Genomic DNA, 11486 nt, shown 5'->3' with positions numbered 1-11486 from the left:
CGTAACTATAATATCAGTCCGTGAGACGTGACATGTAGTTCCGGCTTTTGATCACAGATAAAAAATAATGCTTAATTTTTATTTATCAATAAATTATTGGTGTATCTTCATAATGATTCGCAATTTTCTCAATATATATTATGACTCTATATAAAAAAGTGTCAGTCAATTGGTCTTTTTATCAACTACTAGGTGCTGCTCGCGGCTCCGTGTGTACTGAATTAAAAACAAACTGTGTTCTTCTAGATTACGTTCTAACATATATTGCAAATTTCATCGAGATCCTTTAAGTCATTCTGTAGGTATCTTCTAACAAACATCCATCCATCCATACATCCAAACTATCGCATTTATAATATAACTAAGAAGTAAGATTTCTTTATGTTAATATTAAGAAGACTTATGTTGAAAAAAGAAATTATAAAGTAGCATCACTTTGTCAGAAAATCAATTTATAACTAGAATAATTTTGTGTTTTTAAATTCAGTGCAAGCTCTGTGGCAAGTTACTCTTTACTCTGTTAATGTAGGTTTTTATTGTAAGGTCAAGGTATTAATATAACCAGTTATATATCTGTTCATCGTTTATCGACCGACTAAATTTTCTTTGTTTTATATTTGTTGCATTAATATTTCATACAAGTACAGAACTCTTCCAAAAAAATGTTTTAGAAATCTATAAATTTTTAGATCGGCTTTTTATACATAAAAAAGTAAATTTATATATAATACAAAACTACATCACGTCTATAGTCGACTTTTGGTTGTTTTCAAACAATCATTTAAAAAAACACAACAGCAAAGATTATGTCTTTCTTTTTATCTTACTAATATTATAAATGCGAATGTTTGGATGGATGTTTGTTTGAAAGTATCTTCAGAAAAGATGCATGGATATCGCTTAAAGGCATATGTGTAGAGTTTGAATGAACACAAAGGCTGTTATGGTTTATAGCTATATTAAGTTTTTTTAATGTCACACAGACGGAGTCGCGGGAGACAGCTAGTACAATGAAAAGATAAATGTAGGTTGCAATTTGTTCAAATAATCGCTTAATGACCGTATTCACCTTTAATTATATTAAAACTATTCAATACAGTAATTTGAACGTGCGAAGGAACTAATTATTTGCAACTTTAAGTTCATTCAATAGAGTTACAATGAATCGTTGCAATACAGAGATGTAATGATCATTACGCGAACGCCCGCAGCGCAGGCAATCCGACCAATTTCCCTAAAGGTCGCTGCTACTGCATAATGGAACTAAGTAAACACAATTATTACAAAACAGAACACAGAACACGCATCGAGAGGTGAGCGATTACTAAATACGTAAAAAAACCTTGCATAAACTTTTGCTTTTAACCCTAATTCGACGTAATTTTTTGTAGCAAAAAATCTATTTTTTTTTTAGTAAAGTCATACTTACGTAATTTTCTCTAAACTAGTTCATTAGATTTTTTTTAATTAGTTTTTCGTCACACTGGACATCATCGAATTAAGGGTTAATAATAAGTACATACTTAATTTGAATGTAATTGTATGCATTTATTAATTTATTATTTTATGTTATATATTTATACGTATTTTTCGTAAGTTTTCAATCTCTCAGCATAAATTTTCTTTTAATACATTTTCCCCTTTTAAGATACCAATTATTTGAAATGCAGATTAAGTAGTAATTCTTTGTTTAACAATTTTTTTCCAATATGATATCAATCAACAGTTTATACCTTGTACCACACACAAATATGAATTTAGTGACGTGTGTGGCGTTGCGAACTTTATTCAATAGATGGCGCTGATTCGTCTCGCGTCCTGCGCTCACGCACGTCATTAGCACCTTTATTATTCTTAAATATGGAATGCATTAATTTATACGAGCAAGAAGATGCAAGTCTTAGATGCTTTGTCTCTACAGGTTTATTATTCATTCTGATACCTACTATCACATGTTCACTAAGGCTCTTACGGTAGGCTTCTGAGTCCAGAACCCCTGTTTAAAATCTCTATTTTGCCAAAGATAATGACATAGTCATCCTTGCTATATATTTTAGACATAGTATTTGGTCTCAGAAACCCACTTTTAGTGTAATTTACGTAAACATTAAAATGTTGCACTAAGAGAAGTATCTTCTTAAAGTAAAATAATAAGTAAAATGTATGTATTAATTAAAATTGTAAATAACATAACCTATACATATTGTTAAAAAATAATTTTAATATTGTTTCGTTTAAAAATATCTTTTGCGAAAGTATTTATAACTTTAAATAGCCCACTTATCTTTCTCCATACTATCGGCGTGTAAGTCACATGCATAATGCGTCATTTGTTACGGACGAAGCTGCGTGTAATTAGTAGTTGCGTGTAATTGTCGGCTATTGTCAGCTTGAGTACGCGTCCCTTTCGTTTTTTTTTGTCATCTCTGTATACTATTGTATTATTAACAGATTCGTACATAACCTACCACAATAACCTTGTAAATTTAGTAAGTTAATTAATCTTATATATAAATTCTCGTGTCATAATTTTCGTTCTCATACTCCTCCGAAACGGCTTTACCGATTCTTATGAAATTTTGTGAGTATATTCTGTATGTCTGTGAATCGGCCAACATCTATTTTTAATCCCGCGCGGACCGAGTAGCGGGCGACAGCTAGTTACATATAAATATTTTTTGATTTTTTGATGTAAAAAAAAACAAGTAATCTTTATTATTTAAAACTGCATCTTTAATTTTCCACCTGTTTTATCTTAATTATATTTATAATTATAAACGTAGAGCCCAAGATAGAGTGAACTCTGTCCCACTACGGGGACATACGGCTTTAAATCAAGTCAGTCATGACTTACTATTATATATTATATCAGCGAAAGTAAATAGTACATACTTTAAAAATTAAATATTTTAATCGTGATATGTTTGTCTAATATATATTTTTAACACCACGCTGTAACAATAAAGACAAAAGTTACCAAGCGTACAATGTGTTATAAAAAATGAAAAAAGCCTTTACATTGTATAATATTTAACTGTGTAGTAAAAACAATTGTGGTAAATAATTAAGTTACTAACAAAAAAAGCATTGAATATAATGCTTTGAAAACTATTTGTAGTTTTATTTCTGTTCACCCCATTTTACTCTGACTAGATTCATGTTAAAGTTCAATCACATCATAGACAACGTAACGCACAGTTAATCCGCGTAGAATTCCAGTACTTTTACCTTCATTTGTTTTTTTTCTAATGTACACGAGAGTAAAAGCGTTACGTGCTGTGATCGCACGCGACAGCGCGTTCAACTCTTCTGTATGAACATTACGCGCAACTTACATTTCTAAGCAAAAGATAAGTGAATGTCGTATAACTTAATTAATGCTTAAATTGAAATGTTTTTTTCATACACCTATCTAATAAGGTATTAGTAGTTGGTGTGAATAAAAACCAAAATAATCGAAATTAATTTTATTCAAAAGAACTTATTGCTTATTTCAAGAGCTTTGAATTGTTATCGTAATTAAGTATATAATAATAATAATAGATAGCCTATTATTTACTTATTTAAATAAAGAATAACTATTTACTATAAACGAAGATACAGCTTCCTATTAGAGTGAATGCAGCCGCAAAGATCTTTATAAACAACGTGTCAAGGACGCTTCTCAGTGATGCTAAAATACCATAAAAGTTAACTCCACACTCCAGTGACGATAATGCCTAGTTTGTTTTGTTGTTTCATGTTGTTTAACCTATTTTAAATGTAAATAAGTAAATAATTGTCTACATATTGTGAATTAAATACATGTTAATTATTTTAGTATTACTGTTATTTGTAGAGTTAACTATGACTGGATTTCTAAAACATATTAAGATATCGGATCACGGGAAAAGATGTTTAAGAATGTTAAAGTCAAATAATAGATGCATATATTTGCCTTTTTATGAAAGATGCCAGAAAATATTTTAAGGTTAGATTAATTAATATAATAATAACTTTTAAGGTTATTGCAATTAGCTTTTTTTGTAATTCGCCATAGTTTTTTGAAGTACAATAATATGTAAACTACATACCAAATCTGTTGTCGGAGTCCTCGTAACCACTTGCCGAAAGTCCGTCGCAAACACTTCACAAGATCACTTTTAAAGTACTTTCAAACTGTTTTAAAAATAAAGCTATTAACTGAAATAGAATAAAAAAAGATTAAGCGCCTACGAAGAAATGTTATTAAAAAGGAATTTCCTATAAGTTGTATAAGAGATGCATAACTTTGTAATCAGTAAAAAGCCTTCATTGGATCTGCTTAAGTTCTTGCAGACACAATGCCTTCTCACGTACCCAGTCTCTGAGTTACGCAAAAATTGCGCACAATTAAGCTAAGATTTTTTTCATTGGAACATTGTTTCGAATATTTGACAAAAGCATTGTCACAAAAGTGACAAACGTTTGATGTGAATAAAAAATGTTTCCACAATATAAAACAAAATCCAATCGGATTGCAGATCCGAACTCTACATGTAAAGCTCAAGGATACGTCAATTTACATTACTCTAAAGCCTTTTTAATAAATACAGATACAAAAAAATAAATTAAATAGATTAAAAAAACCACAACAAATAATAAATACGCGACAGTTTGAAAGCACTTGAAAAAAAAATCAAAATTGTTTTTTCAATCTAACGAAAAAAATTATTAAACTAAAAGTTAAAACTAAGTACAGTTAATTGAAAAATAACAATTTTGAATAAAATTTACAATATATACCGGTATAGTTTTAGGATTAGAGGATAGATGCAGTCTGTTTGGTGAGCCGGCGAGCACTGAGCCGGTGAAGCTGCGGCAGCAGACGTTCGGTGGGGCTAGGTGAGCTTGTGAGGGGGGCACGACGGTGCCCACGTAGAAAGCGAGCGAAAGGGGTGATTATGTCAAGGTTAATGCGTTGCCTTTTTTACATTCGATACAGATGGACGATGAGAACGGAAGATGCTACATATGTTCCAATCGTTAAGTCTATGTTGCACTAAACAGGGATAAGATCGAGTACAAATCACTTTGCTTGCCTTATTTTCTTTAAAAACTTTAAAAACAGAATTAGTCTCATAATTTTCTGTTAAAAAATGAAACTAAAAATCCGAGCAGAATAACTTATTTTAGATGTTAAACAAGTATAGACTAACCCGGATAAATAGAGTCAGAGGGACCATGTTTACATCGCTTATAGAGGTTTCTCGTTTAACAAGGTTCAACTGTACTTAGTGACCAGTATTCAACTACAAAGGCGTGCAGTAACGCAGCGACGTCGCCTGTCAATTGTTGTCAAAGTATTTGAAAGCCCTTGATTACTCTATTTAAAATCTTTGAAGTCGGAATATTGTACATCAAGGATGGTATGAAGTCAATACTTACGCGCTTCCTGTATGTTCCTTTGTGTGAACAGACTTCAGCATGATTTAAGGGCAATTACGCGTGAATTAGGCGTTTATTCATTGTATACAGAATAAGCTACAAACAAAATGAAGCGAGAGTTTAAATAATTCAGCAAAGAAAGTTGAACAATAGAATTTTCTTTGTTGAAATATCTAACGAATTAATATTTCTCTCCAATAATAAATTTACCCAAACAAAGGTGTATGTAACCTGAAACATTGAATCTGATAACTGTTTTTGGTGTTATCAATTAGAACCATTTCACACGAATCTTCTTATTTCAGTTGTGAGATATTAAATTGTTGTTTTTGTGAATGTTGTGGCAATGCGTTTACATGAACGGCAACAGGCGTCATCAGGCCGATAGCGAACAGATCGGGTCGCTGATACCGGCCGATCACAGGCCTACAGTTACATACAACTAATAATACCATGATAAATATTACATCTTGCTAATATTATAAATGCGAATGTTTGGATGGATGGATATTTGTTAGAAGATATCTCCGGAATGGCTCAAAGGTTCTTGATGAAATTATGCTTAGGACATAGTCAGAAAGTGCTCTTTATCTGAACTTCGTGAATCAAGATCCGTTGATTCGTTACGGAGATGCCTTCTAATAAACATACATCCATCCAAATATTCGCATTTATAATATTAGTAAGATGTGACATGAAAATTACTAAATCGTATTTAGAAAATACCATTTTTGATTGACTAAATGTCACATTGCCTTTGTTAAAGTCTTAATTTTAATTTAAAAAGCATTTTACAGTTACTAACTCTATTATTGATTGAGATTGTCTTTCAAATTCTATAAAATACATATTGGAATTTTGTAAGTAAAGGTTCCCTTTCTGGTTTTTCTTTTTCAGTAAATATCTTCTCTTATCCAGGTAGCATGGTCACCCTAGTATGTTGTACTTGCGTACTTGCGGGTGAGATATTGCGATAGGGTTGTTTTATTGCGGCCGACGGACAATAGGTCAGTTTGTTTTGGCGCTAGAAGAAAGTCCCGCAGCGGTACTAATGAACATAATTAATTAAACAACGGAAGATGTTATGCAGATTTATTCAAATAGTATTAAAATATATCTTAAAATCTAATAAAACTAGTACTTTTATGATCACAGGTTGTTTAACCAGTAAATCCAAAAAAAAAATTTATAAGTAAAGTACAAAAAAAATAAAGCAAATTAAAAAAAAATGAAAAGAAACTCACAACTAATTTAGCATAAGGAATTTGTGCAAGAAAAAGTACGAACCAAGAATCTCCAGATGTTTATGCAAGCCCTTTAGAGTTAAACTTCAAAGATAAGTAAAGAGATGGACCGTTAATTCGGATTGAGAGCTAAAATGTCATAAACGATGTAAATATAATTATTTAATATTGTTGTATATGTTATAAATTAAAAAAGGAATTACATAATATGATGATACGTGAGATATTTTCGCGCTCATTTTCAGACAGCCGCGATGTCTGTGAAGGATGTGCCTTAAATGATCCGCGGAAGCGATAATCATATTAATAATACTTAAAATAAATAATTTTTATTAATAGATATCAAACAATTACTATATTTCATTAAGACTATAAAAGAGGATCGATAAATGAAGTGGGGATAAAATAGAAAACAAAGTTAACTTAAACGTAAACTTATCTCACCCGCTTTCGCTTATGCCTTTAAACAAACATGAATTCTCGTCTTAATCAGTTCAAATGATGAACTTTTACTTTAAAACCTTACGTTTTCAGAAACTGCACTTTCTTGCGTCACGTAGACTCATCAGGAAGTTCGCTTCGACTTTCAGCTGCAAAAGCCACGTCTTTGAATACCTTTATTGTACGTGTTCGAAAGATGTTTGTGAGATAGCTGTGTCGTGAAAGCGAATAGTCATCAAGTTTAATGTGGGAAGTATTTGTTAGGAACATCATATCAGAGAGTTTAGGCAGATACCATATGAGGATGCGGATCTAAGTCTGACTAAAATACAATTTAAAAAATTACTATTACATAATTTAGTTTTACGGCACTTAATTAAATAATCAGAGTTTACTTCTTATATCCTTTATGTTTAACTAGCTGTCGCCTGCGACTCCGTCCCCGTGTAATTATAAAAAGTTAATAAGTAGTCTATGCTTTCTTCCAGAGTATGTTCTACATCCATGCCAAATTTCATAGAGATCAGTTGAGCAGTTCAGAAGATAACTTCTAACATCCATCGATTCGCATTTATATTAGTAAGATTTGAGAAAATTATCAACGTTTAAAGTTCTTACCAATGGCTTATCATCCCCTGACATTCTATTCAACACTAAAATGAAACCGATTGTTATCTCTATTGACTCAGATCGGAACAAAAGGCATGAGAGTTTATATTTTCATATATAGAATGGATTTTGAAATTCCTGCAGATGTTTTCAGTTAACAATACAAGTAGAAGACAAACGGAGACATTTTGTAACTCTATCGATGGCTAAAATGATTGAATAACAATTGTGTCAATCGTTATTGTATGTGTCGACCCCGTTTTAATGTAAAAGGCGTTGCGTAGCTCATCCTTATTGTTATCTCGTCATAATATTGTTACATTTACAATAAATGTTGCATTTGCTTTATGCAGATATTTTGTGTCTTAAATTAATAAACTAACAAGACATATCTCACTTATATTGGATGGATGTATGTTTGTTTGAAGATATCTCCGGAACATCTTAAAGGATCTTGCTGAAATTTGGCAATGATGTAGAACATAGTCTGGAGAAACGCATAGGCTACTTATTAAGTTTTTTTTATCCCGCGAGGACGGAGTCGCGGGCGACAGCTAATCATTGATGAATACCAGAGGAATTATAGAAGCTTTGCCGGCCCTTAGTCGGACTGTATACAAAAGTATGGAAAGAATTTTGTCACCTTTTACTTGGCAATATTAATTTTCTTATTTAATAAATTCAATTTAAGGCAATATTATCATTTGGTCTCTTATCTTAATATTATAAATGTAAAAGTTTTGACGGATGGATGTTTGTTGAATCTCCGAACCGGCTCAATGGATTTTGATGAAATTTGGCACGGATAGTCTGGAAGAACAACAGAAGTTTTTTTTATTCTGCGCCTACAAAGCTATTGATCTGCAAGTTGACATATGTTGAATATTTTTTGGTCTGTAAATTATCACATTTATTCCGTGTTTCCACGGGTTACATCAAGAAAAGTGAAACTTTGTCTATCAGCTCGCCTAAATCTCGAGTGACGCGGATTCGCGTGCATTAGATGTAAACAATAAACTTGTAACTAACAAGGGAACTGAACTCATTTCGCTACACAAAAACATGCTTTATAATATTTTATAAGACGTATGTGGGAATGTTATAATAGTGATGGGCAATGTATCGATGTTTTTATATATCGAAAACGAAGTGGAAATCGACATGTTTCTTTTAAATTACTGAGGAAAAGAATATATTTTTTTATCTAAAGTATATCCTTTCAGATGAAGTCAAAAAGAACAATAAATTTAACGTTGTCTCATTCATGCGCGAAATGCACTTAAACGTAAAAACTACTGAACCGATTCGAAGGAAATTTGGTACACAGATTGTCTAGAAAGGACATAGGATACTTTTAACGCGAAAAAGGCTTGTAGATACAAGGGAACATGTTTTTTTGAGTTTAATATGTTTTGTTGTATTATTTTATTATAAGTAAAATAATTAACCTAAGCCAATAAAATATCACACGAAGACGCTCGACGCGGACGAAGTCGCCGGTACAGCTAGTACACTTACATATCATAGCAAATAGCTAGTAGAGTTATAGTGTAGACAGACAATCAATGTAACCTAAGAAAATCGTGACCGAGCAAATATTTCGTAAGCTGACTTTCGCTCTCAAATGTAATTGTAAATAAATTATTAATAGCTTCATTAATTGCGAGCTACAGATGACGCATCTAGTCCTTTGTGCTTATTGTTTCATAAGTGATGAGAATTGTCTATTATTAATTTGCGGCATATTGTAACGGAAATGTCTCGGTATGCGTCAATCAATTTGATGTCTGTCGAACTTGCAAAACTTTATGGATTCATTTTTTTGGCGCAGAATGTTTTGTAATTTATGACACATTTAAAAAAAATATTCGTTTGCCAAAGTAGGTATAAAAACAGTGCACTGGTTTTGTGAACTACGTATTCGAACTCTTTCGGTAGACAAGGAGTTTGCATACAACTAGAGTTGGAATTCTGGCCGCAAATAATGTGCACATTTCAAGTAATAAAAAAGTTACGTGAAAAAAAGTGAAAAACCGCGAAATAGTGAATGTGTGTAAATAAAATAATTTTCATTTTGAATAAAATTTCTGTAAATCAATGATTTACTAATTTGTTTTTTTATTCAGTTAATATTAAATATATTTATCGTAAAGCTTTTATTTACATCAATTATCATAATGAATAAAGCTTTACTAATTAATTACAGTAATAAAAATAATTAATAAATAAATATTGTTTTTTTGTAGAATTCCATAGTTTTGCGAATGCGGTTTTATTCCTAATATTCTCAAGTTCGTATTAAATGAAAGTCAATTATTTTTTCACACAAAATATTTAATAAATACATCTAACATTTTACAATATAACGACATAAATTTAAATATTTGACAACATCGAGATATTATTTGGCATTAAAAACAAAAATATTCATAAAGTTGTTTAGGTTTTGTTATATTAATTTCGTCAACGTGAAATTGGAAGTGTTATTCTGATTAGAAGTTTCCTAAAAATATTGATAAAATATACAATATAATAAAATAATAACATGTTTGTAGATTGGAATGTGCGTTCTATCATTGTGGACATAGGCGGACATAATAATTTGTTTTAATTTAAACTATAGTTCGGAGTTTGAAGTTTTTTAAAGCAAGACATGATAAAATAATTGTAGAAAAAGATAATTTGTTAGAAAAAAATGTAAAAGAATAAATAAATCTATTAATTAATAAGTCTAACAGAAACTACCGCATTCAAGGTCGTTAAATGTTTACTCAAGATATACTTTAGTATAGATTTCCAATACTAATCCAACATCTCGGACCTCCAGTAAGCAGCACACGACTCTGCAAGCGGCTGTTCCTAACTCAAGAGGAAAGAATACACTTGTCATAATACATTTTATATGAAGTAGAATGAATTTGGCTGCAATTCGAGTTGCGCCATCTTTGCCATGAGGCGGTGCAGGCGGCGGTGTGCGCGCGGGCAACCCCCCGCCCCGCGCCGCGCACCCCCCAACCTGACCCCCGCACCCACCGCGCCCCCCGCACCCACCGCGCCCCCCGCGCCCCCCGCGCCCCCCGCCACCGGGCGCACCGGGTCCGGGCGCGCCTCCTGGCACGCCGCGACGCGCTCCGCCAGGTGACGCGGCATCTGTAATACAACATCACTGCAGCTACACATTGCACAAAATACTAAATATCATAACTAATATACAGCTGAACAACACTTAGATATATCGACAGCCGACGTAAGTATTTTTTTTATTTCAATTACTGTTTTACTAAAAAAACATGACTGACTTCGAATGTAGGCGAGTGCAGCACAGGCGTCCACATGGGCAGTAGTCTGTTGAGCACTGTGGAGTTGCAGTCCAGCAGCGACTCCAGCAGGCTCAGGAAGTGCAGGTTCACCGTCTCCGCCAGCTGTCATATCAAGCGTATTCACATATTACTTTTGGACTATGGAATGCGCTCCATATATTTCATTATTTTGTTACATGAGCAATCGTCGATAACTACGTCGGCGCAAAATTTAAAAACAGTAGCCTATAATATGCCCGCATGCATCAGCTACTTTAAAACCGGACCATGCGAACAGATAGATAGACAAAAAATCTATTGAAATGTATTTATAATGAGTAGAAGTTACAATGTTGCAGTGTGCGGAGAGCTGCAGCACGCTGGGCAGCAGCTTGCACCAGAAGTCCAGCAGCAGGCAGTGCGCCGTGTGCTGCGCCTCACCCCCCGCGCCACCCCCCGCACCGCCCCCTGCACCACCCCCCGCACT

At 33.0% G+C, this 11486-nt stretch overlaps 2 protein-coding genes across 2 annotated transcripts in view; both read right to left on the bottom strand.

Moving 5' to 3' along the window:
- The window catches only part of thw (chitin-binding domain protein thawb), a 31677-nt gene extending 26870 nt beyond the window's left edge, over positions 1-4807 (bottom strand). The window contains exons 1-2 of the mRNA XM_013310941.1: positions 4765-4807; positions 4074-4182 (exon numbers count right to left, since the gene is read on the bottom strand). The gene's annotated coding sequence lies outside the window, so the exon portion shown is untranslated. The remainder of the gene's footprint in view (positions 1-4073; positions 4183-4764) is intronic.
- Positions 4808-10502: 5695 nt separating this feature from the next.
- unc79 (UNC-79 domain-containing protein) overlaps positions 10503-11486 on the bottom strand; it is a 19796-nt gene continuing 18812 nt past the window's right edge. Inside the window, exons 54-57 of the mRNA XM_013310399.1 lie at positions 11349-11484; positions 11000-11122; positions 10794-10850; positions 10503-10559 (exon numbers count right to left, since the gene is read on the bottom strand). Of these exons, the coding sequence (XP_013165853.1) occupies positions 10503-10559; positions 10794-10850; positions 11000-11122; positions 11349-11484 (373 nt within the window). The remainder of the gene's footprint in view (positions 10560-10793; positions 10851-10999; positions 11123-11348; positions 11485-11486) is intronic.

Source organism: Papilio xuthus, unplaced genomic scaffold, assembly GCF_000836235.2.
Source record: "Papilio xuthus unplaced genomic scaffold, Pxut_1.1 DF827714.1, whole genome shotgun sequence".
Taxonomy (NCBI): Eukaryota; Metazoa; Arthropoda; class Insecta; order Lepidoptera; family Papilionidae; genus Papilio; species Papilio xuthus.
This window is presented reverse-complemented; position numbering and strand designations above follow the sequence as displayed.